At 39.0% G+C, this 27,387-nt stretch overlaps 1 protein-coding gene across 1 annotated transcript; it reads left to right on the forward strand.

Moving 5' to 3' along the window:
• The first annotated feature begins 3,212 nt into the window (after nucleotides 1-3,212).
• On the forward strand, nucleotides 3,213-27,387 carry LOC114282651 (uncharacterized). Its single transcript, XM_082889349.1, has 7 exons — nucleotides 3,213-3,246; nucleotides 11,526-11,758; nucleotides 12,785-12,948; nucleotides 19,697-19,778; nucleotides 19,863-20,120; nucleotides 20,941-21,113; nucleotides 27,062-27,387. The coding sequence occupies exons 1-7, from the start codon at nucleotides 3,213-3,215 to the stop codon at nucleotides 27,168-27,170; spliced, it is 1,053 nt and encodes a 350-aa protein (XP_082745475.1). The 3' UTR covers nucleotides 27,171-27,387.

The raw sequence follows: 27,387 nt of genomic DNA on the forward strand, positions 1-27,387 counted from the left end.
GACCAAGTTTAGGTGCTTCTAAGCTCTGGAGAACAGCCTCAAGCTGCTGGAATAGGCGTTGGATGCCTTGTGCTATGAGTTGATGAAGAAATGGCCCAAGAACAAGGGTGTTTGATCACTCTAACACACCCAAATGTAGAGAGAGAGGGAGATATAGAGAGAGAGGGTGATAGATATGTTATATGTATGTATTAGGTCTGGTTTTTGCTCCAAATCTCTAACCTAAACAAAGGAGGAGGAGAGGTGCTTATATAAGCAATGCTAAGCTTCTAAGACAAGTTTCAAAGGGGCCAAGGGGTTCAAGGGGGGTGCAAGGCTTCTAGAGGAAGCTAAAACAGCTGAAGCTTGGCCAAAAGGTTCAAGCTTCTAGAAGGTTAAGGGGTTCAAAGGCTCACAAGGTGCAAAACAAACACACATGCACGTGGGGGATCAATTCTGTGCATTCCAGCTGGCACAGCTGGAATCCACTCAATCTGCAGAATGCTCCGGAAGGTCGTCGGCTAGCAAAAATTGCCGGTCAGCAAAATAAAGTGCCGGTCGGCACAATAAATTGCCGGCCGGATAAATATAGTGCCGGTGGATGGCCGGTAAGGTCAAAAAATGGCCGGTTGGTGTCCAAATTGAAGCCCCGGAAGTTAGCTTTCCAGTGGCGCAAACCTTGCATTAAAATTCCTCCTGTGGAAAAAGTTATGCCCTTTTTCGTGAAGCCGCGCAGACTCGATCCAACCGGGATGATCCCCAACTTCAGCTGATCATATCTCCCCCACCCGGACTTGGCTTTAAGAGATTCTTGAGTGAAAAATGAAGCCCCGGAAGTAAGCTTTCCAACGGTGGTGGCTCCATAGCTAAAATCCAAGTGTACAGACAGATAAGCCCGATTCAGCGAGGGCTGCTCGACTCGCTTCTATCCGGATTCATGCCGAACTTCTCCGAAACTAGTTTTCTCCTCTCCTTTCCTCTTTTCTTCAACTCCAAAACCCTAAACAAAGTGTTTTGAAAGATTTGCCTCTCTTCTAGCCGAAGAAACTGATTCTTTGCCCTGCACATCTCTCAACACCGAGCAAACCATCAGTAGTGCCCAAGTCTTAAGGACGGTCAAAAATGGGGTGTCTACAGGTTATTTCACCAAAAACTTTATACACATTACATATTTGATTAATTGATTCAAAGAATTAATTTTCTCAACACAAACAGTCCTTGATTTGTGAGGTGGTGATGTGGTAAATGGTATGAAAGATAAGGGAGCAATAAGGAAATAATGGCTGGCTATTGTATTATATGTAAAAAGAAAGAAAATACAGTAAGGGGATGGAAACAAAGAAAGAGTAAAATTTGTATTTATACAACATTAACATCTGACATCAACACACACACACACACACACACACACAAAAAAAAAAAAAAAAAAAAAAAAAAAAAAAAAAAAATTGCTGGTTGACTTAACGGTCAACAAACATAGGGGGTAATTTGTAATGTGACTTTAAACCTCAAGGAGGGATTGTAATTTTCAAAATGTGATGAGAAAATCTGTATTAAGTATAAACCTTAAGGGTGTCAATGTAATTTACCCATAATTATATTATAATATTCTATGTTCTTATTTTATAGTATTTTGGGGTCATCCTTGTTAGGGCATTTCCAATGGTTTATCAGAAATTTCATCAAATCTGAGTAAAAAAAAAGACGAATTTCTCAATTTGATATCAGCTACTTCAATGGTGAATATTGTAACTTTCATCAAAACATACTGGATGTCCGAGAGGACGATTGGTTGGTTGACCGGAAAGAGGAAAATGAATTTCTTTTGCTGATCCATTTGCTTTACTCTTCATTATAGAGCTATTGTCATTGACTACCAAAGCTTCACTAAACTCATGCCCCTACTATGAGAGAGAGAGAGAGAGAGAGAGAGAGAGAGAGAAAAAAAAAAAAAAAAAAAGAGGGGGTTTGAAGAAGACTACCCACAAAATCAAAATCAACAATGGACACAACAATCTCTCCTTCATGAATCCCTCTGCTTTTGTTTGCCAGAGTCTCAAGTCTCATTGTTGCAATTCTTGTCCTCATTTGGGCTCTTGCCTTCAAGACTAGTTTCCTCTCTCACTCTCACTCCTAAGAAGACCCCATCTATGTTGTACCCTTCTTCTCTCTCCTTCTCTAAATACATGCATTTGTATTTGAGCAAAAGATTGTGGCATTATGTGTTGTTTTTATTTTCAACAAGTGCTTCATCCCTTGCTAATGGCGATTGGGTTCATACTCATCAATGGAGAAGGTAGTGAAGCAGAGTTTTTTTTTCTTGGTTTTTCAAGAATGGGTTGTTTTTATTGGAACAAGAAAGTGTTTTTGAGAAATAATTTTTGAATTTTTTTTTTCTTTGTTTTTGTTTTTACAGCAATTTTGGTGCACAGATGGTTACCAGGTTCAAGAAATTTGAAAAAATAAATGCATTTGTACCTGCAAGGAGTGGCTTTGGCCTGTGGGAATCTTGGGATCTGGACAAAGTTTCATGGACAAGATGGGATTGTGGCTTCAGTTTGCTCTTCATTTTGTCTGTTAGCCGGACGACCAGGGGACAATCGGTTGGATGTCTAGCCAGTCGTCTGATGGGTCCCACCCTCAATGTACATACACAGTAAATTATTGAAATCTAGTCCAGGTTCTCAATTTGGTGAAAATTTGGAGACATTCTCAGTTTGATACCGTTTTGATAAAATTGTTGAAGACAAAACAACAACAACAACAAAAAATTCATTTTCCACCAAATTCAAATGTAGTGACGAATTTGGTTAAACAATGGAGATGGCCTTACTCTCACTCAAAGATCACAGCTTTTACAACCTCAAGCAAGCAAAGCAAAATAGATCTACCTTCAATGCTACTCAGAAACTCATCAACGCCACTTGTTCAATCCCTCTTCTTAGACACTCCCACCACCACCACCACCATACTTTCCTCTGTCTACAGCGGACCTCATCATCCCCACCACATCTATCTCACCTCATTGTCTTGAAATTCATCACCAATCTATTCTGGTTCCTCAAATTTCAATCGAAAAACAAACAAACTTACCCACAAAGCTTTTCGAAGAGCTTGATCCGATGGTAATTTAGAAGGGCTAGCCTCAACTTCTTTTGGTCTACACGAGTTGTGTAATTCGAATAAGTCTTCAAAGTTGCAAGCTCCATCGTTCTCTATTTATGCTTCGAATGATGGGTCTAATGAAGAAAATGGTGATAAAGAAAGGTTAGAGATGAGTGAAGTGCTGGGTAGTAGTGAATGTTAAGGAAAATAGATGATTTCCCAACCAGTAAATCCATCAATGGGAATAAAAACTAATGCGAAAAAACTAAATCAATAACGCCACAAGAATTTTACGTGGTTCCTTCAATGTGAGGTACGTCCACGGAATCGAAATTCGATTCTACCATCAACCAAAAACTTTCCAAACGATTACAAACGAGGCACGAATAGTCTCACAAAATCACTTTTAGGTGAAATCCAAATAATCACAAATAAACAAGATGACAGACCTTACCAAATAGATGAACAAAACTCTTCGAAACAGAGTTGAAGAAAACCCAAATCAAACTTCACAATGCTTGCCAAAATACTCATCAAACAAACGAAGCCCTTGAATACCCAAGAATCACACAGCAAGCTTGATATTGGATTACCCAGGAAGCACTACCTCATGAAATAAATATGAATCAATACTTGGCAGCCAAAAACCCACCAAAACTCTGTCTCTCGTAGCCGCTATGCCTCATATCAATTAAATAATATTTCTTGGGCTTTTAATCCAAGCCCTACTTGTTACCACCCAGATTATTAAATATCTATTGGGCCTCCAAAAGTTAGGTATAATATATTAAAAATATATTATAACCAACACCAAACCAAATTAAATTCTTTTAATAAACCAATTGGGTCCCATATTCTAATAAGGAAGTATACCTAACAATTCTCCCCCTACCGACTTAGGTGGAGACATCAACTATACTCGCCAAAGTTTGACACTTCAAATGTTTGTCCCTCAACAAAGTATTAGTCAACATATCCAAAATATTATCATCTGTGTGAACCTTTTCGAGTTGCAACAATTTCAAATCTAACACATTATGAATCCAATGGTATCTCACATCAATGTATTTTGATCTCAAATAAAAAGTAGAATTTTTACTCAAATGAATAGCACTTTAACAATCACAATAAAGCACACACCTTTCTTGCTTCATACCCAACTCTTGCAAAAATTTCTTCAACCATAACTCTTCCTTGCAAGTTTTTGTAATGGCAATAAATTCAGTTTCGATAGTTGAGAGAGCAATACATTTTTGTAATTTAGATTTTCATGCCACAACTCCCACTGTAAATGTCATCACATATCCCGAGGTAGATTTCCTAGAATCAACATCACCGACCATGTCAGAATCCGTGAACCCATCAAGTATCGCCTTATCATATCCAAAACACAAACACACCTTCGAAATCCCTCGAAGATATCTTAAAATCCACTTCACCGCTGCCTAATGTTCTTTACTCAGATTAGAGAGAAATCGACTCACCACACCAACAGCGTAAGCAATATCCGGCATTGTACAAACCATAGTGTATATCAAAGAACCAACTGCTGAAGCATAAGGAATTTTAAGCATCTCTTCCTTGTCTTTCTCATTTGTAGGACATTGATTCGAACTAAGCTTGAAGTGACCCGCAAGTGAACAACCAGCCGACTTTGCTTTATCCATGTTGAACCTCTCAAGAACTTTTTCAATATAGCTTTCTTGAGACAACCAAATCGGTCCCTTTTTGCAATCACGAACAATTTTTATACCAAGTATTTGCTTTGCCGACCCCAAATCTTTCATAGAAAAAGACTTCCTCAACTCTAACTTCACTTGCTAATCATGGTAGAATCTTGACCCACAATTAACATGTTATCAACATAAAGCAAAAGAATAATAAATTTGCCATCTGAAATTTTTTTCACAAGCACACAATGGTCCGAAATGATTTTAAAAAAATCATTATTCATCATGAAAGAGTCAAATTTTTTATACCATTGTCGCGGGGCTTGCTTGAGGCCATACAAATTTTTCTTCAATTTATAAACAAATTTCTCTTTCCCTTTCTGTACAAAACCTTTCGGTTGCTCCATGTAAATTTCTTCTTCAAGGTTGCCATGAAGAAATGCGGTCTTCACATCAAGTTGCTGAACTTTAAGGTTCATACTTGCGGCCATGCCAAGTACAACCCGAATAGAATACATCTTCATAACTAGTGAGAAAATCTCATCAAAGTCAATGCCTTTCTTTTGCCCAAAGCCTTTCACAAGAAGACGTGTTTCGTACCTTAGATTCTTGCCATCATTCTTCAATTTGAAAACCTACTTATTTTTTAGAATTTTCCTCTCCTTAGGCAACTTCACTAAATCATAAGTGTGGTTTTTAAGCAAGGAATTCATCTCATCTTCCATGGCCTATTTCCAATCATCTTTCTTTGTATGATCAATTGCTTCATGGTAGCTCTCGGGCTCCCCTTTATCTGAAATCAACACAAATTCATTGGGAGGATACTTTCTCAAAGGTTGTCAGTCCCTTGTAGATTTCCTAAACTCAAGTTGTGGTGGCGGTTCTTGAGTTGGATGCTTCTCCTCAATTTCTGGCTTAACTTTATTTGGAGTAGCATCATCATCTTCATCTTCATGAGGTGGTTGCACATCTCCTCAATTTTCATCATCAACTGATGATGAAAGACATAGATCTATGTCAATGAGATCACTAGTTTTTGGCTCTGGTTAATTACCTTTGCCCAAGTCTTCAATTGTTTGGTCTTCAAGAAACACAACATCACCGCTTCGAATAACTTTCTCGTCGACCGGATCCCACAATCTACAACTAAATTCATCATGCCCATAGCAAAGAAAAATGCATTGTCTTGACTTGCTAACAAGCTTGGACCTCTCATCCTTTGGAATGTGAACAAAGGCTCAGAAACAAAACACTTTCAAGTGCTCATAAGACACATCTTTACCGATCCAAACTCTTTCAGGAACATCACCATTCAAAGGATAGGAAGGAGACAAATTGATCACATCAACCGCAATTCTTATTACCTTACCCCAGAAGGATCTTGACAATTTAGCATATGAAAGCAAATACCTTGTTCTTTCCACAATGGTACGGTTCATCCTCTCGGCAACGCCATTTTGTTGAGGGGTCTTCTTAACTGTCTTTTGATGTCGAATACCTTGGCTGCAACAATACTCATCAAATGGCCTAATGTATTCACTACCATTGTCTGTTCGGATGCACTTCAATTTATGCCCTGTTTCTCTTTCAACCATGGCCTGAAAATGCTTAAATACATCTAGAACTTAATCTTTAGTTTTTAGTATAAAAGTCTAAACTTTCCTTGAATAATCATCAATGAAAGTAACAAAAATTAAAGTGCACCACTATGTGTCCTAACTTTTAAAGCACCACAAACATCCGAATGAATCAACTCCAAAACATTTTCTTTTCTAGAAGCAACATTTTTATGAAAAGAAACTATGTTGTTTACCCGCCAAACAATGAACACAAATTTTAAGATGTGTACCTTTCAAACTAAGTAGAAGCTCTTTTTTGAACAAGACTTATGGCCCTTTTTCACTCATGTGCCTAAGCCATTTGTGCCACAATTCGGTAGAAGTATCGTCTTCAAGTGCATTGACAACACCTTTACAAATTTTTCCTTGTATCGAATAAAATGTGTGGGTCTTCTTGCACTTAGCCACCACCAAAGAACCCTTTGTGAGCTTCCATATTCCATCACCAAATTTGTTGTTGTAGCCTTCATCATCTAGCTTCCCAGTAGAGATCAAATTGAGGCGGATGTCAAGAACATGCCTGACATCTTTAAGTAACAACTTGTAGCCCAAATTTGTTTCCAAACAAACACTACCCATGCCAATAATCTTGGACAAACCTTCACCGCCCATTCAAACACAACCATAATCTCTTTTGGTGTAGGTAGTGAAGAAATCAACTCAAGAAGTCACATGAAAAGAAGCACCAAAATCAATCACCCAATTGTTGTCTTCGCCCACAAAATTGCTACAATCATCTTCACAAACAACCATGAGATCATCGATAGTAACTGCCATTGTGTCTTCCTACTTCTTATCCACACTTTCGCCATGCCTTTTCTCCTTGTTCTTGAGCTTTCGGCATTCCCGCTTCATATGCCCTTTCTCATGACAATAATGGCACTCAATGTCTTTCTTTGAAAAAGAACCATCTCTTGATTTGTCGCGGCTTTGATCACAACCATAAGGAGTCTTACTCCTCGCCCTTGTTTTGTTTCGGCCTCTCACAACAAATGCTTCCGAATGAGAGGAACCCGCTGATTTTCTTCTAATTTCTTCATTCAACAAGCTACTAGTGACTTTGTTTATTGTGACAATTCCATCGGCGCCAAATTACTAACTGTCACAACCAAAGTCTCCCAACTTTCAGGGCAAAGAACTAAGTAGCATCAAAGCCTGCAACTCATCATCAAAAATAATTTTCATAAAAGTAAGTTGGTTAACAATACTCTTTATTTCATTCAAATGTTCTAGAATAGGGCTGTCATCTTTATATTTTAAATTAACTAACTTTCGAAACAGAAAGACTTTATTTGTGGTTGATTTTCTATCATAAAGACCTAATTTTTTTTCCATAAATCATGTGCCGAAGTTTCATTAACAACATGATGAAACACACTGTCATCAATCCATTGACGGATAATACCAACGGCTTTTCGATAACGGCTTTTCCATTCATCATCTTTCATACCTTTGGGTTTGCCATTATCACCCTCAATGGGTCTATACAAATCTTTACAAAATAATAGGTCATCTATTTTAGTTTTCCAAGTTACCCAATTGCTTCCATTGAAGCTAGATATACAACCCACATTCCCCTTCATTGATTTAAACTAATAAATAAATCCAAATAAACCGTAAGCTCTGATACCAGTTGTTAGAAAAAATTAATGATTTCTCACCAGTAAATCAATCAATGGGAATAAAAACTAATGCGGAAAAACTAAATCAATAACACCACAAGAATTTTTACGTGGTTCCCTCAATGTGAGGTATATGTTCACGGGATCAAAATCTTATTCCACTATTAACCAAAAAGTTTCCAAACAATTACAAACGAGGCACGAATGGTCTTACAAAACCACCCTTAGGTAAATTTCAAATAATCACAAACAAATAAGAGTAAAGACCTCACCAAATAGATGAACAAAATTCATTGCAACAGAGTTGAAGAAAACTCAAATCAAACTTCACAATGTCTATCAAAATACTCAGCAAACAAACGAAGCCCTTGAATGCCCAAGAATCACACAAGAAGTTTGATATTGGATTACCTAGGAAGCACCATCTCATGAAGTAAATATGAATCACTACTTGGCAGCCAAAAACCCACCGAAACTCTGTCTCTCGTAGCCACTATACCTCATACCAATTAAAAAATATTTCTTGGGCTTTTAATCCAAGCCCTACTTGTTGCCATACAGATTATTAAATATCCATTAGGCCTCCAAAAGTTAAATATAATATTAAAAATATATTATAACCAACACCAAACCAAATTAAATTCTTTTAATAAACTAATTGGGTCCCATACTCCAATAAGGAGGTATACCCAACAGTGAATTCAGTTTTGGGAAAAAGGGTATGGGTTTGATTAAGGAGAATGACTATAGTGATCCCGATTTTCTTTTTTTTTTTGTTTAACAGTATCCCGGACTCAGTTTTGTAGTTGATGGTTGTTGTCCGTGTTGCATTTCCATCCTTCAACTCTTGATATTTGAGTTTAGAAATGTTTTGGTCGTGTTTTGAACAGGTTGGTTGAGCTTTGGTCTCAAGTGTTGTTGTCTAGGTTTTAGGTGATCCGCTCGAGCGGGTCCCTTTGCGCTCGAGCGGGGTTTGCATACTTTCAGTATCTTATGCGTCTGCAAAACTACTGCAGATGTGTTTTTCACGCTCGAACTGTTTTCCTTAGGATCGAGCGGGTCACGCTCGAGCGGGTCGTGCTCGAGCGGGTATTGGCGATCGAGCGGGTGTTCGAATTCTGTAAAAATGCTGGATGAGTGTAATCTACGCTCGAGCGGATCTTCTTTACGCTCCAGCGGGTGTGTTTTTTTTTTTTTTGTCTTGGAGCTCGAGCGGGTCTTTTTGCGCTCGAGCGGGTACAGTTTTTGTGTTTGACGCTCGAGCGTCATTTTCTCCGCTCGAGCGGGTCATACGTATATCAAATATGGACTGTGATATTTTAAATCACTTTTTACACTCTCTCTCTCTCTCTCTCTCTTACTTTTCAAAACCCTATTATTGAGAGTCTCTCTCTCTAAAATACAACTTCTCTCAAGGGATTAACCTAGTTCTTAGGTGTTTCTACCCTCATCCATTTGTAAGAAAGTTATAGAGTTGTGTGGACTTCGTTTTGATCTGAAAAACTTTGGGATTGGAGCACTTCCGAGTTTGGCTCTTCTTCCCCTTGGGTTCTCCATTTGAGATAGGGATTCTCCTTGTTCTTTTTCAATACTTCGTCTATAGATAGACATGTGGTAGTTTTGTATTGCATGAAAATCATATCTATGTTGGGTTTGTTTGAAAATCATGAGGGGGAAACCTAGGGTTGGTTGTTTGAAAATGGGTTTGTTATCATTGATTGTGGTTTGGACTAATTGGGGTGTAAATTAGTATATGATTATTGAAAGGAGAAAAAGCCCTAATTTATATTTGATTTGATAATTTAAAAGAGAGGTTTTGTTATTTGGGCCAATACATATGTTTTGGGTCTCAAATGTGGTTATTGTTGTTTGTTGTTGGTATTTGAGCCTTTTTGGTCAATATTGAGAAAGAGGGAGAAAAGCCCTAATTTACTGTTATGAATTAATTTGCATAATTGATTTGGAAAGTTATGAGAGGAATAATATTGGTTTTGTGAAATGGGAAAAATGTTTTTGGAGCAAGTGGTGGAACAAGTCGATTTTGAAAATGGAAGATGAATTCGGGAATTGGAATATTGTTTCTTGAGTATTGAATACACACATTTGGGGTTTTACCTTTACTTATCAGTCTGGCGTTGTTGTTGGGTTTAAGATCTCACAATAGTTGAGTCTTTTAATAGATGTACTGAATACAAGCATCTAGAAGTTTTGTCCTTGGTCATCGGTGGAGGATGACATTGTTGTTTTGAATTATTGTATATGCATTACATCTGTGTCAATTGAACATTTTATGTAATGAAGTGCTATGGTACATTATATATGTATAATTGTTAGGGAGGAGATAGCGGATGTACTCCAGTGTGTGGAAGGAGATAGGGGATGTACTCCACACATACCTATGTGTTTATATACTTTAACACATTGCTTAGGTATTTTGATAGTTTATCTGTATGTATTACACTTGTTGGTTATACTCTGTTGTATTGTGATTATTGGTGTTATACCTTGCGCTTATAATCAGAGGTACCGTTACCTTCCAGCTAGCGCCTGGAGAACTGACTGCGCTGAGAATCTAAGGTACCACACCCTTCCAGCTAGCGCCTGGTAAAATGGTATACCGTTGTGAGAGTTGTATCCTTGGCTTATTGTGCATATAGCCGGTAGAGCAGGGTTTTATTGTTTTTGTCTCTGTGTATCTGAGTATATCATGGATTGTGATGGTTATAGTTTTGGAGGGCCGAGTTGCCTCAATTGTTGATTATATACATGTTGATGATTTGTTATCTCCCTTCTATTGAAGGCATACATGTATAGTTATGAATGTATTGGAAACAAACCAAGATGTCATTGTGAGATTTTGGGAAAGTGTGAAAGAAAACTGGGTATCATAAAGTTTATTTGAAAAAGGGAAAATCTATTGTAAGTATGGAAAATGGGAAAAAGGTAATGGGCTTAGAGATAATTGATCTTTCTAAGAAGTTGTTAATGTTATGAAAGTTTGGGAACAAAGAGTAGTGAAAGGAAGAGAGAGATGAATCGCTCATAGCGTTGAATGAAATGGCTGTTTTCGAGAAAAGTTCATACTTATGTATATTTTGTATAAACTGCCACATTATTATTCTAGTATGAGATGGAGCATTCATGATCATAACTATCCGTAAGTTGTTATTGTTGAGGGCCATGTTGAGATCCCTACTGGACTATATGTTCATTCCACTTTGTTGAATCTTTTTCAGGTGTTAAGCAGGAGGTGATATTAGATGTGGATCTTCTTATTTGTTGGCCACGGGGCCTCTTTTGTGTTGGCGGGATGCCATATATGTAAAAGGGTTACACCTTTCTTCCTGATTCTTTAATGATGTAAGCCTTCGGGCATTTTATTCAGTATGCTCATGTTGTATTTAATTTACATTCGAAAGAGATAATTGTTATTTATTTCTACTCATGGGACTAAAGAGTTTATTTCCGCATGTTATCTCTGAACTTGAATTAAGTAAATGAATTTGGTAATGACTTCGGGTAATAAAAAGTGGGGCGTTACAATGATGGTGAAGAAGAAGGTGAAGAGGTTTTGAATGAATTTCAGGATTTCGGTATTGGAGAGGTTGTTAAAGCAGCTAGTCCTCCAATGTATCTTGCCACAGGTCTTGGGATTGGTCGCGCCGATGCCAGTGCTGACAGTGTTGAGGAGTATTACAAGAGTATGGTTGGTGAAGAACCTTCCAACCCTTTGTTCTTGAGGAATTATGCTCAACTTTTGCAAGTGAGTTATTTCTTTGTTATTTTTAGGCTATAAATGAATCGTGTCAAGTTAAGTAGTAATTGATTATTAATATTTTTTGAAGTTTTTTATTTGTTTGTTTGCCTTTGAGTAAATGTTGATAGGTTTTTAATCAAACTTGAATAATTTGGTTTTTATAATGAATATATCTTTATCGAACCAAGTTAAAAAATTAACAAGTTTCAAAATGGGTTCAAATTAGTCTCTTTATATGACTAGTTGACCTTAATGAGCCAAGCACTAGTCTAGCAACAGTAGCTTGATTTGTTTTACTATCCTACTTATTTTTGATCAGTTATGTTGCTTTTGTTCTTCTTTCAATTTCATATTAATTCTAGTTTTTTTTTTCCTTGTTTGTGTCTGCAATTTTAATAGAGTTTGTTACAGACATTTAATTTTTTAATGAATATCAATGATTGTATATGTATTTAATGGAATTAATGTTGAGCTCTAGGATCATCACTTTTCGCACTTGTCTTTGAATGATCATCTTTTGCCTATTTCTCATATAGGCCATGTTGGGAGAGTACTTCAAATTCAGAATTAAGGGATGTTCTAGATTTTACGCACTGTTTGTTTTGGCGAGAAACATTTTCAGAAGAAAACATCTTCATCTTCAAGCATCAACTTTTTATTTATAGGTTGAAATCATGCCTCAAAAGCAAAAGTCATACAAAATATCCAATCACCAACAACAGTTTAAAACAATTTGGATAGATGGTGCTTTCGTCTCATTATTTCCATTTTTGGGGATTGATAAGACCATGAATTGTAGATGAAGGTTAACAGGTATTTGCTTAATAAGATTAACGAGTGGTTATTCACATTAAGCTCTAGGAATACTATTTGCTTAATAAGATTACTGTGTAATGTAGTGGGAAGAAGCATTAAAATGATTTTCATGTTTAGGCTTGTAGATGAAGATCTTTTGCACTTCCATGTGTTTTGTTTAATAGAAGTGAGGATGATGTTTTCTTCTATTAAATGGAGTCCAATATCTAATGGCAGTCTAAGGGAGACCTTCATGGAGCCGAGGAATACTACTTCCGAGCTACATTAGCAGATCCCAAAGATGGTGAAATTTTGCTGTTATATGCAAAATTAGTGTGGAAGCACCATCAAGATCAAGACAGAGCCTTGAATTACTTTAAACGAGCTGCCCCTGAAGATAGGTCAGTACTTTCCTTCTTTCATCATAGCTTCTTTTTATTTATTTCTTTTATCTGGCTGTGTGCTTTGGAAGGTTGAAAATAGGTCTGCAATTTCTAGACTCAATTGGTAAGAAATTTAGTAGTATAGCTATTAGTAATGGGCGCCCATGTGGCATGACCATTTGAATTTGAATTTGAATCTTATCCAAATAGGTTTTGAAATTGAATTCAAACCTATTTAGGATAACCACTCTGGATATAGTTATTATCTCCATTAACTAATATGGATAGATAATAATATTATATTATATATCTGGTATATGGGTTATGGGTGATTAAGATGAGAGAAACAAGGTATGATCTAAACATTTTATTCCGCTGCATGTTTTATACTTTGATTTACATTGGTATCAGAGCCATTGATGGATATTTTCGGGTTTCCTTTAATCATGTGTATATTTTTACATGTGTATGTTTACATTATATACATGAATGTTTGTAAAGGAGAAAAAAATCTACTTTGATTAGATTAAGAGCATAAATATTTTTTTATGTTCATTAATGTCTTTTTTTCATACCATAAACGGTTTTATTTTGAAAAAAGGAGTCCGGCAGTACAAAAATCGGACCAGAAAACACCCGGGAAGGCGGCGCGTGTGATTCACGCGCTGTATGACGCCTCCCAGCAGCGCCACGCGCCACCACGCGCAGCCACGTGCTCCCACGCGCTGGATGCCCTGCTGACGCGCCTGCACGCGCCATCACGCGCGTGTCAGCGGCGCTGTCCACGCGCACGCCGTCCGCGCCTCGCACGCGTGCCGCGTGCTGGAGCCGAGCACCGAGCCGCGGGCTGAGCCGCGCTCCGAGCCGCGCCGAGCCGCTCCTTGAGTCGACTCACGCCGAGTTGTGCTGAGCGGCGGCGAGCCGAGCCGAGCCGTTTTTCCCGCCTGGCTTGGTTCTAAGGCTCTATTTGTTTGTTTTTAATTCTAAATTGCGTTAATTGGCCATAATTTATTTGTTATAGCTTTGTTTTAAGCATGGTTGGTACCGTTACACTCAGAATTAAATTTTATATCTTCTGTAAAATTTTGAAAATTTTACGAAAATAAAAAATATTTTTTCTGTGTTAATAATTCATTTTTTATGCTTTAAAATGATTCTGGTATTGCATAAATAATTTTCTGGGGTTGAAATTTTTATTGTGGACTTCTGAAATGTTTTACTATTTACTGGTATAGTTATAGCATTTTATCAGATTCTGGAATTTTTATTTCTGATTTTATGTGTGTTTATTAGTTATTTAAAATTCCAGAAAATACCAGAAAATTCCAAAAAATTTCAGTATGATATACTTTCTGTTATGGCATAATTTAAATATTAAATACAGCATATTTTTTGGGTTTGTAATATGTTGTAATTAGAGGAGCATGATTAGTTATTTATTTATTTATTTGAATTCCATTATTAAATGAATATAATATGAGTTATTTGTAAATTTACATTAAGATGCTATTGTATGGAATTTATCATGCTTTGTATATGCCATAGTCAGTGGGAGGTTATTCAGTTGAGAGAAATCTTTGTAGATTAACTCCCGAAAACCAATATTTTGCGCGTAAATTAAATTAAATTTTGGATAATTGTCACCTGTGGCGCAAGAGATGATTACGAGCATAGCGGATTTTCGATCTTGCGACTTGTGTAATATTGTCACTATTTAATTTAGATTTTTACGGCAAAATTATATTATGCTAATCAAAGTAACCCTAATGCGAATTTCTCTCTAAATTGATTTAGCTTATAGAAGTTAATTTGGTTGACCTAGACTTAGTAGAGATGTTCAAATGTGAACAAACTAATCCCATTTTTTAGATGAACAAAAGTCTTGGAGACTTTAGGTCAAACCTTAATTGCGCCAAAGTAAGGAAACATGACTCAAAGTCGCCGTGGTTTTGTTACCTTATTTGGCACAATAAAAACTAATGTGTACGCTATGGTTAGCGGCACGCTACATAGTTTTGGTTAGCGAGTTTTGGAGTTATGAAATTAGTAAGCCCTCAATAGATCTGTATATGATCTTGACTAATGAGCTGCGCGGATTGACTTTGTAATTTGACTTGTAAATAATGTTACATCATTGGATGAAGTAACATTCAAGAGTCACGTCATCTAAGAAATGCGAGCTTAAATAAATTAGTCATTAAGTGTAAGACGAGTAGCCAGTATGAGCAGCATTTTGCTCTCTACCCAATTATTGGGAGTGGATGGAGCAAAATTTCATGCACTATAATAGTGTACGTTGAAGTATCACTTGAAGATTAAAAGATTAGCGCTTAGTAGCAGCAAAATCTATTAACACTAAGTGAAAAGATTAGCGCCAAGTGGCTGCAAAATCTATTAGCATTGCTAACTTGTCTAAATCTGGACACTTTGTTTCCACACTTAAGTGTGAGACATGGATGAGGTGCTTCTTTGTGCGATTCCTTTACTAGGCTAACGTTTTGAATAACATTTACCACTAAGCGCAAACGTTGCAGCATAGTAATGAAAAGGTCAAGGCTGACAAGGTTGTTATGACTCTAAGAATTTGACGCATGGCTCGTGAGAGCAAGAGCATTGTGTTGAATTAGACTATTTAGCCTAATTCGCGCTTAAGTTACTTCAGGAGCTGTCATAGTTGATAGCTTATTCTCTCCTTCTTGTGGATAGTAGAATTAATTGCAAGTAACTATGAAGCGAGAAATAGAGATGGCAAGAGGAGTATCGTCATCTTTCAACTAGATGTATTAAAGTGTATGGAGAATAAAATTGACTTGAAGGTGCAGGGGATTAGCACTTACTAGTTAAATTTGCGACTTAGGCGCAGTTGATATCTCCATGACATCCTTTTATGATCTAGTGAATATTAATTAGTCCTGAGTCATTACCTAGTTGGGCCTAAACCTTTTAAACTTATCTTCGAGAACTCACACATTAAGATGATTGGAATTAGTTTATGACATTGGTCATGAACCGGTGGCTTATTATACTTAATCACATTAATGAGATGATGACACGATGGTTTGAGTAGGCCTTCTCGGGCCCACTCGCTTATGACATCCTGCTCTCATGTGAATGTGTAACTTTGTTCGCAATGGGTGCGCACAAGTAAGTAGGAAAGCCATAGAAGGTCATTTGTTTTGGCGCATTTAGTCCACTATGATATTTTGTGACTAGATATGTGTGAGGGTATGATAGCTAAGGCTCAATCTCGACACATTTATAGATTACGATACGCATCTGAGTCAAGACTATTTGATCTCCCATAAGTCAAAAGTTTTGAGATAATTTTTGACATTGCACATATGAGGTCAAGATCAATTAGATAGGAGTTTTTGTGCTTTTAGTTTTGACCAAGGTGGCGAGTATCTATTTGAGTTATTTTTCAGAAAAACTCTGTGAAGAGAGATGGATGCTTAGAAAATTGATTATTCATAGTACTCAACAACACAATGGTGTAGTAGAGATAAGGAATTAAATATTGTTAATGTTATGTGGATAATGGCGGAAAATATTTTCCAATTGGGAATTGCACTAGTTTGTTGCCTATATCCCTAACTAAGTGCCCTCCATATCAGATTTTACACTCCATTTGAGTAATAGGTTAGTGGAGAGACATCTATGGGCGATCTGTAACCGTTAAGCAGCTTATCTTTATTTTACTTCTCATAAGATTGTGAAGTTAAGACCTAGGGTTCTATAGCGCATTATTGTATGCTGTCTTGTAAACACAAAGGGTCGTGTGGCGCATTATTGTATGCGGTCATCCAAACCCTCCAGGTCATGTGCATATAGGTAAGCAGCTTTGTGGTAGTGTAACTAAGTCACATAAAGTTTTATTAGTAAAGGTGATGTGAATAGAGTGTTTGGAACTTTATAAGATAGAGAATTCTAAGCATAGCGCTCTATGTAGCCTAGTTGAGAATGGAAAGAAATTTCCAATATCTTAGGGACAGTGGGAGCGATGTGCCTACTAATGGATTACTCCATTAGAGAAGAATAATCTACATTCTTAGTTGCGTGGTAGCAAATGTGAAAATTTTCCACGTCATCACTAGGTGATTGAGAGGGAAACATTCATGATTGCTCCGCAAGATGATAAAGAGCCTAGGATAATGCCAAAGACTCTAGTCCCCTGTTTTTAAAAAGTGGATCAATGTTGCGTAGTTTAAAACAAAGTCTTTGAGGATTAACCATTTTTATAATTTGGTTGACTTTCCATTATGACGCAAAATTGTTCTAAATTTATGCGTAATTTGGATAGTCATTGTTGAGGCATAAGGCTCGCTAGATACCGAAAAGTCGCACCATTGAGGAAAGTGTAGACCATGAGAAGACTTCCTCCTGGGGAGTGAGGTTATTTTGACTTAGGCTATGATTGACATAAGTTCGGAACATTGATTTGTGGACATTGTGACCCGATTTCTCATTAGAGAATTGGATAAGTATATCCGTAGGGATTTACCTTTTGCTTTTATGATGAAAAGTTAGGAGCGCAAAAAGGTTGCTAGTTCCAATAAATCTTTTGCAGCCTAAAGCAGTTATCCAAACAGTGGTTCTTAGATTTCGTCAAGCCATGATAGGCCAATGATGATCGATGAAGACCACTGAGGCATGATCAATGGTCCAAAAGAAGTTTTTCCTTACTTAGTCATTATAAGCCAGGAATTTATAAGGTTGTCGCCACCTAGGGTGGGCAGTCCTCTATTTTAGATATGATGGACATGGGTGATGTAATTTATATGCTCGGATGTACGATCCTTAGGGATTGCTTTGGGAGAATTCATGTTTTGTCTTCGATGACTTACACAAGGAATATCCTAAAACGATTCTAGATGCAAAATTACAAACCCATTGACTTACCTATCGGTAAAAGCCAGAGCCTTAGCTATTAAGTGAATCCTCGGATTGTCTTTGGGAGAAACAGATGACCTATATTCCTCGATCTTTTCTTTGTTGTGGGAGCCTAAAGTACGCTATGTGGGCGTATTCGGCATGATAAGTGTTATCTTTGATAAATGGTCAACTGAGTTGTTTAGACATTGACCTTGCTCATTAGACTGTGAATAAAATGCTTTACTAGTAGTATATTAATTTGCTCATTGTAAGATTCAATGCGCTAGTTGGGCGCATCTGTGCTAGTTGGGTGCACTAAGAATGAACGCAAATTGGTCACCAAAATATCTTTAAAGAGGTTATTGCGCAAGAGGTAGTGATCTTAAATTACTTCATGTGAGGCGCACATGGTGGATTCCGTTGTATATACTTATCGCAAGAGGTGCTGATAAGGCTTATGTTTGGAATCTATAATTGCGCAAGCTGTGGTCAATTTTTTTTTTAAATCGATCACTTATTTTGAGATGATAGGATGTTGACACTATTATGGTTTGTGTCATAATGATTAGCAGATGATGATGTCAGCAGGCAAGATTGGCTCACTCACACGAGCAATCGCCCTTGGCGCTTGGGAGCGAGCAAGGATGAGACTGGTGGTTTATTTTTATTTGAAGCCAAGAGAGGCTTAAATAATCCACTATGCATGTCGCCTTGGTTACAACCAAGATGAGGTCGTGTTAAGGACCAAACATGGATATTAGTACCCACTTTCCATGTTGTGTCTGTTATGATTAGCCAGATACGAGATCTCATTTGGCGCCTAGAAGGCGAGCAAATAGAGAATTCGGGTTAGGCGCTAGAAAGCGACTAGACTAATATCTGTACGGTGTATCGAGTATGACGTCACTCTTTATGAAAGAGTTACTCCACCGTAGCATGTATTCATACTATATGTGCTTGGCGACTGAGTAATGAGGTGAGAGAATGGATCCCTGCTTCCTCACCGTGTGAGTCTTACGTGTCATTATTGATATGACTTTCATTTATGTACCCTTTTGTGACTTTTGACTATGTCATAAGGTAAGGGGTTGATGTTCTGCTACTTTGGTATGTTGCCTGCGGTCATGCATGATTCGGCCTTAAGGGACATTACTGGGAAAGCAGTCAATCCTAAACTAAATGGCATGAGTGCAAAGGGAAGATCATCTAGTATTACACCACTGTTGTATATTCACTGCCGGCAACTCACATCGCTCTGTATGAAAGGCGAATTGAGTGTGAATATATTGCAAGAATTAAGAGGGTCAAACATGCTCCTTTTGAGGGATTAGAGATGTTTTTTGGACCGGTGTAATTAGATGGGTCTGGGGTATATGAGACACTATTTCTATTCTTTTTGGGTTGATGTCTCTATGCTGGCTCATTTTGAGTTTCTAGTATAGAGCTCCCACATGCAGGTGTTCTCAGCAGTCGCACGGTGCAGTGGCTAGTATGAGATTGTTTATTTTTGGGAGATTGAGATAGAGATGTGGCAGTGTCATGCCAACTCATGTGCGAGTGGGAGATGTTAGTAATGGGCGCCCATGTGACATGACCATTTGAATTTGAATTTGAATCTTATCCAAATAGGTTTTGAAATTGAATTCAAACCTATTTAGGATAACCACTCTGGATATAGATATTATCTCCATTAACTAATATGGATAGATAATAATATTATATTATATATCTGGTATATGGGTTATGGGTGATTAAGATGAGAGAAACAAGGTATAATCTAAACATTTTATTCCGCTGCATGTTTTATACTTTGATTTACAATAGCAAACCCCACTTGGGAATAGGCTAGTTAATTAATACTTACTAAAATTAACATTTCATTTCTTGTTTCCAGTCACGTTTTGGCAGACTATGCTTGTTTTCTCTGGGAAATAAAGGAAGACAAAGAAGATTGTTCTGTGAATGATCATACTCAGGTGCTTCTCTACATAACAGTTTTGGATTTACTAGACTCATATTTTTTTTTGGAATGAGACTAATGCCCCTTTGATATATGACAGATTGAAGAAGATGATAAAGTTCTCGTTGAAGTTCAGAAGACACCTTTCGAAGAAGAAAAAGAGCCAGTTAGCCCTTCATTACATCTTGCGATAGGGGTGGGGATTGACGTAGCTCTTGTTGGAGGCATTGATGGTGTTGCTTGTAATGCAGCAGATTTTGGCAAAGGTGGAAACACGGTGGATTATTACATGAGGATGGTAGAGGAAAACCCTAGCAACCGTTTGTTCCTGAGAAATTATGCTCAGTTCCTTTATCAGGTGAGATCTCTCTCTCTCTCTCTCTCTCTCTCTCTCTCTCTCTCTCTCTCTCTCTCCATTTAGCTTCTCATGTTTAAAAGCCATATTTTAAAATACATGAGCCACAGTAAACAAAGTGAACATCTCAGGCAGCGAGCATTTGCAGTTCTAAGAGTGAGCTGCCAAAGAATGAAGTATGATGGATAAACTCGGACTATTTTCTAACTTTCAAAAAAAAATATATATATATATATATACGTATATAGAAAAGTCTCGCAGAATTTCTTCATGTGTTTAGCAATGGTTCTCTACGCAGAACTTCGAAGTAAAGCATTGATTATAACTCTACTGTGTGCAGAGTAGAAGAGTTCCATTATGACGTCCTAATATTTCATACAGATGTCAAATCTCAGGATTTCACTGTGGTTTGGATGAAATTGAAAATTAATATTGAAATGATAATATCTATGCCTTTACATTACTGATACTTCAAAAGGGCGTCAAGTGAAGGCCTTCAATATGGTTTGACAGGGTTTGTGATCTTGAAATGATATTTTGAACCTCAATCCTGTAATAGTAAATTTTGTTACATAATGCATTGTATAAGTCTCGAAATCACCCCAAACCACATGGGAACAAGCATTGGGAAGATGAATAAATACTATATGTTTCTATACATTGCACATCTCTCGGTAAAATTCTTTCGTAATTGAAGATATGGACTTGGATCTTATTTTTTACTGCATGATAGAGCATAATGACCTAATCATATGAATCTGTATAAAACTATGCTTAGTTGTTTGTTTCTTCTTGTGCAATAACTTATTTGTTCGGTTAACAGTCCAAGCGAGACCTTCAAGGAACTGAGCAATACTACTCGAGTGCAGTACTTGCTGATCCTGCTGATGGAGAAATAATTTCGCAATATGCTAAGGTGGTGTGGGAACTTCATCATGACCAAGATAAAGCCATGTCTTACTTTGAGAGAGCAGTTCAAGCTACAGCAGAGGACAGGTTAGAATCAATTGCCTGTCACAATTGTATTGTTCACACTGTGTAATGAAGTTTTAGCCCTGTAATGTAAAATATACATTGGATGGTGCTTCAGGACCCATGTCCATTGAAGCTATACGTTACATGGTCTCTTCTAAATTTCTAAAGTACGGTGCAAGACACCTGACACTAAGATATGTTGAATATTGGCTACAGATTCTGACCATGTGATGGAAAGTGGCAGCCAGCTATATGGTGGGGAAGCCATGAGGCCATGTGAGTTGGCCATGAGGTCATGAGAAGCCATGTGAAGCATCAATCTGGAAAGCCACCGAAAGCACAACAATGGGCTGGCAGCCAGCTCATTTCAAAGACTTTCTCTTGCATTTGTAATCTCTATATATAGAGAAGCTAAGGAGAGTTGAGATGTATAGCTGTGTGAGCTTAGAGAGCAAAGAGAGAGAGAAAATTACAGAGAGTGTTGTAATTCTTACCATTTTGTTCAATATAGTGAATCCGCTGCCCGTGGACGTAGGCGACTTGCCGAACCACGTTAAATCTTGTGTGCTATTGCTTGTTTGAGTTCCCTGGTGTGCCCCCGATCCGTAACAATTGGTATCAGAGCTCGGGTTGCGAAAAATTGAATTTTTCCTGAAAGTGCCCAGATTTCGAAGTGCTCAAAATCCACTTTTGACCATACCAGGAGGAAGAACTCCCCGAGAGGAGTCCAGAACAGCAAAAACAGAGCCCAGAGGAGCTTCGACGCGCCGTCACGCGCCAGGAGAAGATTGCGCGTGAAACCCACGCGCCACACGCGCCCCACGCGCCGCTCAGTGAAGAAGACGACCTAGTCAGCCGACACGTCAGCCACGTGTCAGCCACGTGTCGGACACGTGCCCTACCCAGTCAGCCTGAGCCGCTGACCAAGCTGCATTGACCAGCCGTCAAGCCGAGTTGACTGCGCCGTCAAGCCGAGTTGACCAGCCGTCAAGCAGCGTTGACCGCGCCGCCGATCCTCCGTTGACCGCGCCGCCTGCGCCGTTGACCGAGCCGTTGACCGAAGAAATTATCCGGTGCATCTCAGCGCACAAGATTCTATAGATCTGACCCGTCCAAAGTGTTTTTTGCCAGATCGGAGCCATTCGGAGTCCGTTTTTGACGATCCAATAGTGCTTCCCAACTATTTGGCGTATTCCGGACATATCTGTATGGTCAGTTTTTTGAATTGAAGTTTCTAAAAAATGGCAGAATCTAGATCAACTGAGTCCGTAAGTAATTCAGCCAGTACAAGCACTTCTAGGCATTGGACCCCGGTGTCCCATGCCAAGTTCGAGGTAGAGAAGTTCGATGGAAGCAGCAACTTCGGCATGTGGAGATGCGAAGTTAAGGATATGCTTGTCCAAATGAACCTGCACTTCACTCTGGGAGACAAACCAGATGACCTGGACGAGATAGAATGGGAGAGGGTGAATCTCCTGGCCTGCAGTTCCATCCGACTTTGCCTTGCAAAAGAGGAGAAGTATGCCTTTACAGAATATGATACTGCGAAGAAGCTTTGGAAGGCGCTGGAAGATAAGTTCATGACAAAGAGTATTGAGAACCGGCTCTACTTGAGGAAGAGGTTGTTTCGTTTCGACTACATTAAAGGTATTTCGATGAACGAACACCTAAATAACTTCAACAAAATTATTACGGATTTGAAGAATTTGGATGATCAAGTTGGTGATGAAAACAAAGCACTGTTATTGTTAAATTCCTTGCCTGACTCGTATGATCATCTCACTACTACTTTACTGTACGGTAAAGAGAAGATCAAGTATATTGATGTTGCAAACGCCTTGGTGAACAATGAGTTCAGAAGGAAAGATAAGTCTGCAAACAGGGACTCAACATCCGAGGCATTAACAGTCAGAGGCAGAACAAATAACAGAAGAAATACAGGGCGAGGAAAGTCTCACTCAAAATCCAAGGGGAAACCTTCAGACAAAAGACGTCTTGCAAAAGACGAGTGTGCAGCTTGTCGCCAGAAGGGGCATTGGGCAAAAGATTGTCCAAATAAAGACAAGACAGAAGAGAAGGTGAATATTGCACAAGATGGAAATAATGATGAAGGAGGAGCCTTCACAGTTTCATCATATGGCCAGTCTGATGAATGGATAATAGATTCCGGATGTTCATTCCATATGTGTCCTAACAAGCAGTGGTTCTCGAGCTTACGAGAGTTCGATGGAGGAGTTGTGCTGATGGGCAACGACCAAGCTTGCCAGACAAAGGGGATTGGAACAATTAAACTGAAGATCCATGATGGAACAATCAGAATTCTTGAAGATGTACGGTATGTACCAGATCTAACCAAAAATCTCATCTCAGTGGGAGTTTTAGACTCCAAAGGTTACAGAGTAACCATGGAAGGTGGAGTCCTTAAAGTTGTTCGAGGAGCATTGGTTGCAATGAAGGGTACTCGACAGGGAAATTTATATTTCCTAGATGGCTCTACAGTCACAGGGAGAGTGGCTGTCTCCACCAGTTCCAGCTCAGAAGATGATGCATCAGACACTTCCAAACTTTGGCACATGCGCCTAGGGCATATCGGTGAGAAGGCTTTACAAGGGTTGGTAAAGCAAGGCCTGTTGAAAGGCGCCAAGACGGGGAAGCTTGAGTTCTGCGAGCATTGTGTATTGGGCAAGCAAACAAGAATCAAGTTTGGTACTGCAATTCACCGTACCAAAGGGATTCTAGCCTACGTCCACACCGACGTATGGGGTCCTTCCAAGAATGCTTCGTTGGGAGGTAAACACTACTTTGTGTCGTTCATTGATGATTTCTCTAGAAGAGTTTGGATTTATACAATGAAACACAAAGATGAAGTCTTAGACATCTTTCTTACGTGGAAGAAGATGATTGAGACCCAGACAGGCAGACGGATCAAGAAGCTCAGATCTGACAATGGTGGAGAATATATATCAGATCCCTTCTTTGAGGTTTGCCAGAATGCAGGGATAGTGAGACATTTCACAGTTCCTGGAACACCGCAGCAGAATGGAGTTGCAGAACGCATGAACCGCACTTTAGTGGAGAAAGTCCGGTGTATGCTGTCACAGTCTGGATTGAGCAAGGCATTTTGGGGCGAGGCATTGAACTATGCTCGTCATCTTGTCAACAGACTACCTACGGCAGCATTAGATGGGAAGACTCCCATGGAGGTATGGTCAGGAGTCCCAGTTACTGATTATGATCAGTTACGTATCTTTGGATGTCCAGCATATTTTCATGTTACAGAATCTAAGTTGGATCCAAGAGCCAAGAAAGCCATCTTCTTGGGCTTCGGTGACGGTGTCAAGGGATACAGACTGTGGTGCCCTGAATCAAAGAAAGTTCTCATCAGAAGAGACGTTACCTTTTGATGAGTCTGCAATGCTGAAGCAACCAGATCCTCAACAGAATGAGGAAGCATTGAAGAAGTCAGTGCATGTGGAGTTTGAGACTCCAGCAAAGACTAGTCAGCCAATCAATCATCCTGAAGAAGTCTCAGAGGATAGCTCTGAAGAGAGTTCAGATGAAAATGAAGATCCAGAGGCTCCGCAACAATCAGAACCCATTGCAATCAGGAAAGGAAAAAGGGTTACTAAGCAACCCAGTTGGATGACCGATATGGTAGCCTATGCACTTCCAATCATTGAAGAAAATGTTCCTTGCACTTTCAAAGAAGCCGTGCATAATGCAGAAAGTGTCAAATGGAAGGAGGCTATGGATGAAGAGATTGGGTCACTTCATAAGAACCAGACTTGGGAGTTGGTGCAACTTCCAAAAGGCAAGAAAGCAATTGGGTGTAAGTGGGTTTACACCAAGAAGGAAGGCATTCCAGGCAGAGACAACATCAGATTCAAAGCTAGATTGGTAGCTAAAGGCTATGCTCAGAAGGAAGGAATAGACTACAATGAGGTATTCTCACCTGTTGTGAAGCACACGTCTATTCGCATCTTGTTAGCTTTGGTTGCACAGTTTGATCTCGAGCTCGCCCAACTCGACGTCAAAACTGCCTTCTTACATGGAGATCTTGAAGAGGAGATATACATGTCCCAGCCAGATGGTTTCAAAATTGCTGGAAAAGAGAATTGGGCCTGTAAGTTGAACAAATCGTTGTACGGATTGAAGCAATCCCCGAGACAGTGGTACAAGCGATTTGATCGGTTCATGATGGAGACAGAATACACAAGAAGTCAATTTGATCATTGTGTATATTTCCGTAAGCTTCCTGACGGTTCCTTCATCTATTTGCTCTTATATGTAGATGATATGCTGATTGCATCTACGAGCAAGGTGGAGATTGACAAACTCAAGGCACAGTTAGCAAGGGAGTTTGAAATGAAGGATTTGGGAGAAGCAAAGAAAGTTCTTGGCATGGAGATCAAGAGAGACAGGAAGAAGGGCACGGTTTGTCTGACACAAACCCAGTATCTAAAAAAGGTGTTAGACAGATTTGGCATCAATGGAAAAACCAAATCTGTAAGTACACCATTGGCCCCTCATTTCAAGCTTAGTGCTTCGTTGTCTCCATGCACAGAAGAAGAACGGAAGCATATGGCACAGGTTCCATATGCAAATGCAGTTGGTGCATTAATGTATGCTATGGTTTGTACACGGCCTGACATCTCGCATGCTGTGAGTATGGTAAGCAGGTATATGCATGATCCAGGAAAAGATCACTGGCAGGCAGTGAAATGGATCCTAAGGTACATACATGGCACGGTCAATCTGGGATTGAAGTTCGAGAGAGATAACCGACTCGGGCAGAATTTGGAAGGATATGTGGACTCAGATTATGCTGGTGACTTAGACAAACGCCGGTCAACAACAGGGTATTTATTTACGCTTGCTAAAGGGCCGGTAAGTTGAAGGTCAACGCTTCAGTCAACGGTGGCTTTGTCTACTACAGAGGCAGAGTACATGGCAGTGACGGAAGCCTTTAAGGAAGCTATTTGGCTACATGGGTTGATTGAAGACTTGGGAATTGTTCAGAAGCACGTTGAGGTGTTTTGTGACAGTCAGAGTGCCATTTGTTTGGCAAAGAACCAGGTTCATCATGCCCGCACCAAGCACATTGATGTCCGTTTCCATTTCATCCGAGAAATTGTGAATGAAGGGGATATTCTGCTTCAAAAGATTAGTACTGCAGATAATCCGGCCGATATGCTCACAAAGGTAGTTTCTGGGATCAAGTTCCAACATTGTTTGGACTTGGTCAACATCTCTCGGAACTGAGCCCCTTCGGGTGCATGGCAGTGTTGATCGATCACTATGTTGGATAAGAGAATCCTCGCCAAGGTGGAGATTTGTTGAATATTGGCTATAGATTCTGGCCATGTGATGGAAAGTGGCAGCCAGCTACATGGTGGGGGAGCCATGAGGCCATGTGAGTTGGCCATGAGGCCATGAGAAGCCATGTGAAGCATCAATCTGGAAAGCCACCAAAAGCACAACAATGGGCTGGCAGCCAGCTCATTTCAAAGACTTTCTCTTGCATTTGTAATCTCTATATATAGAGAAGCTAAGGAGAGTTGAGATGTACAGCTGAGATAACAGAGAGGTGTGAGCTTAGAGAGCAAAGAGAGAGCGAGAATTACAGAGAGTGTTGTAATTCTTACCATTTTGTTCAATATAGTGAATCCGCTGCCCGTGGACGTAGGTGACTTGCCGAACCACGTTAAATCTTGTGTGTTATTGCTTGTTTGAGTTCCCTGGTGTGCCCCCGATCCGCAACAAGATATACTTAGTTGAACACTCTGATATAGATTCCAAAAAACAAAAACTAGAAACAGCTCCAATTAGCTGTGCCAAACAGGGAGAATATCATAGTTTCTTCATGTCATCCTGTGTTTAGTTTTTGTTCTGATATACAGTTTTGGTCAATTTGTTTCCTTGCTTTCAGCCACATTCTTACTGCATTGCTAATTTCCTCTGGCAAACAGAAGAGGACGAGGAGGAAGATGGTGCAGCACAAGATCACATTCAAGCACCACTTTTTCTGGGAGCAATGACTGCTGCAAATGTCTAACTCTTACATCGCAGACAGATTAACAGCTCAGTCACCAATGTAATGTTTCTTTAGTATGCAAATTTTCCTAGAAATAAGCGCAAATTTTCCTAGAAACAAGCATAATGTACAAATTTTCCTAGCGATTTCGTCAATTATGAGGTAATAAAAATTTTCCCAGTAGGTGTTCTGATCTGTTTTCACATTTGTTGGACAAAACCGTTGATGAGTTATTAGAAGCTGAAATCCTATTAAAATATA

Source organism: Camellia sinensis, chromosome 9, assembly GCF_055761805.1.
Source record: "Camellia sinensis isolate YWXY chromosome 9, ASM5576180v1, whole genome shotgun sequence".
Classification (NCBI taxonomy): domain Eukaryota; kingdom Viridiplantae; phylum Streptophyta; class Magnoliopsida; order Ericales; family Theaceae; genus Camellia; species Camellia sinensis.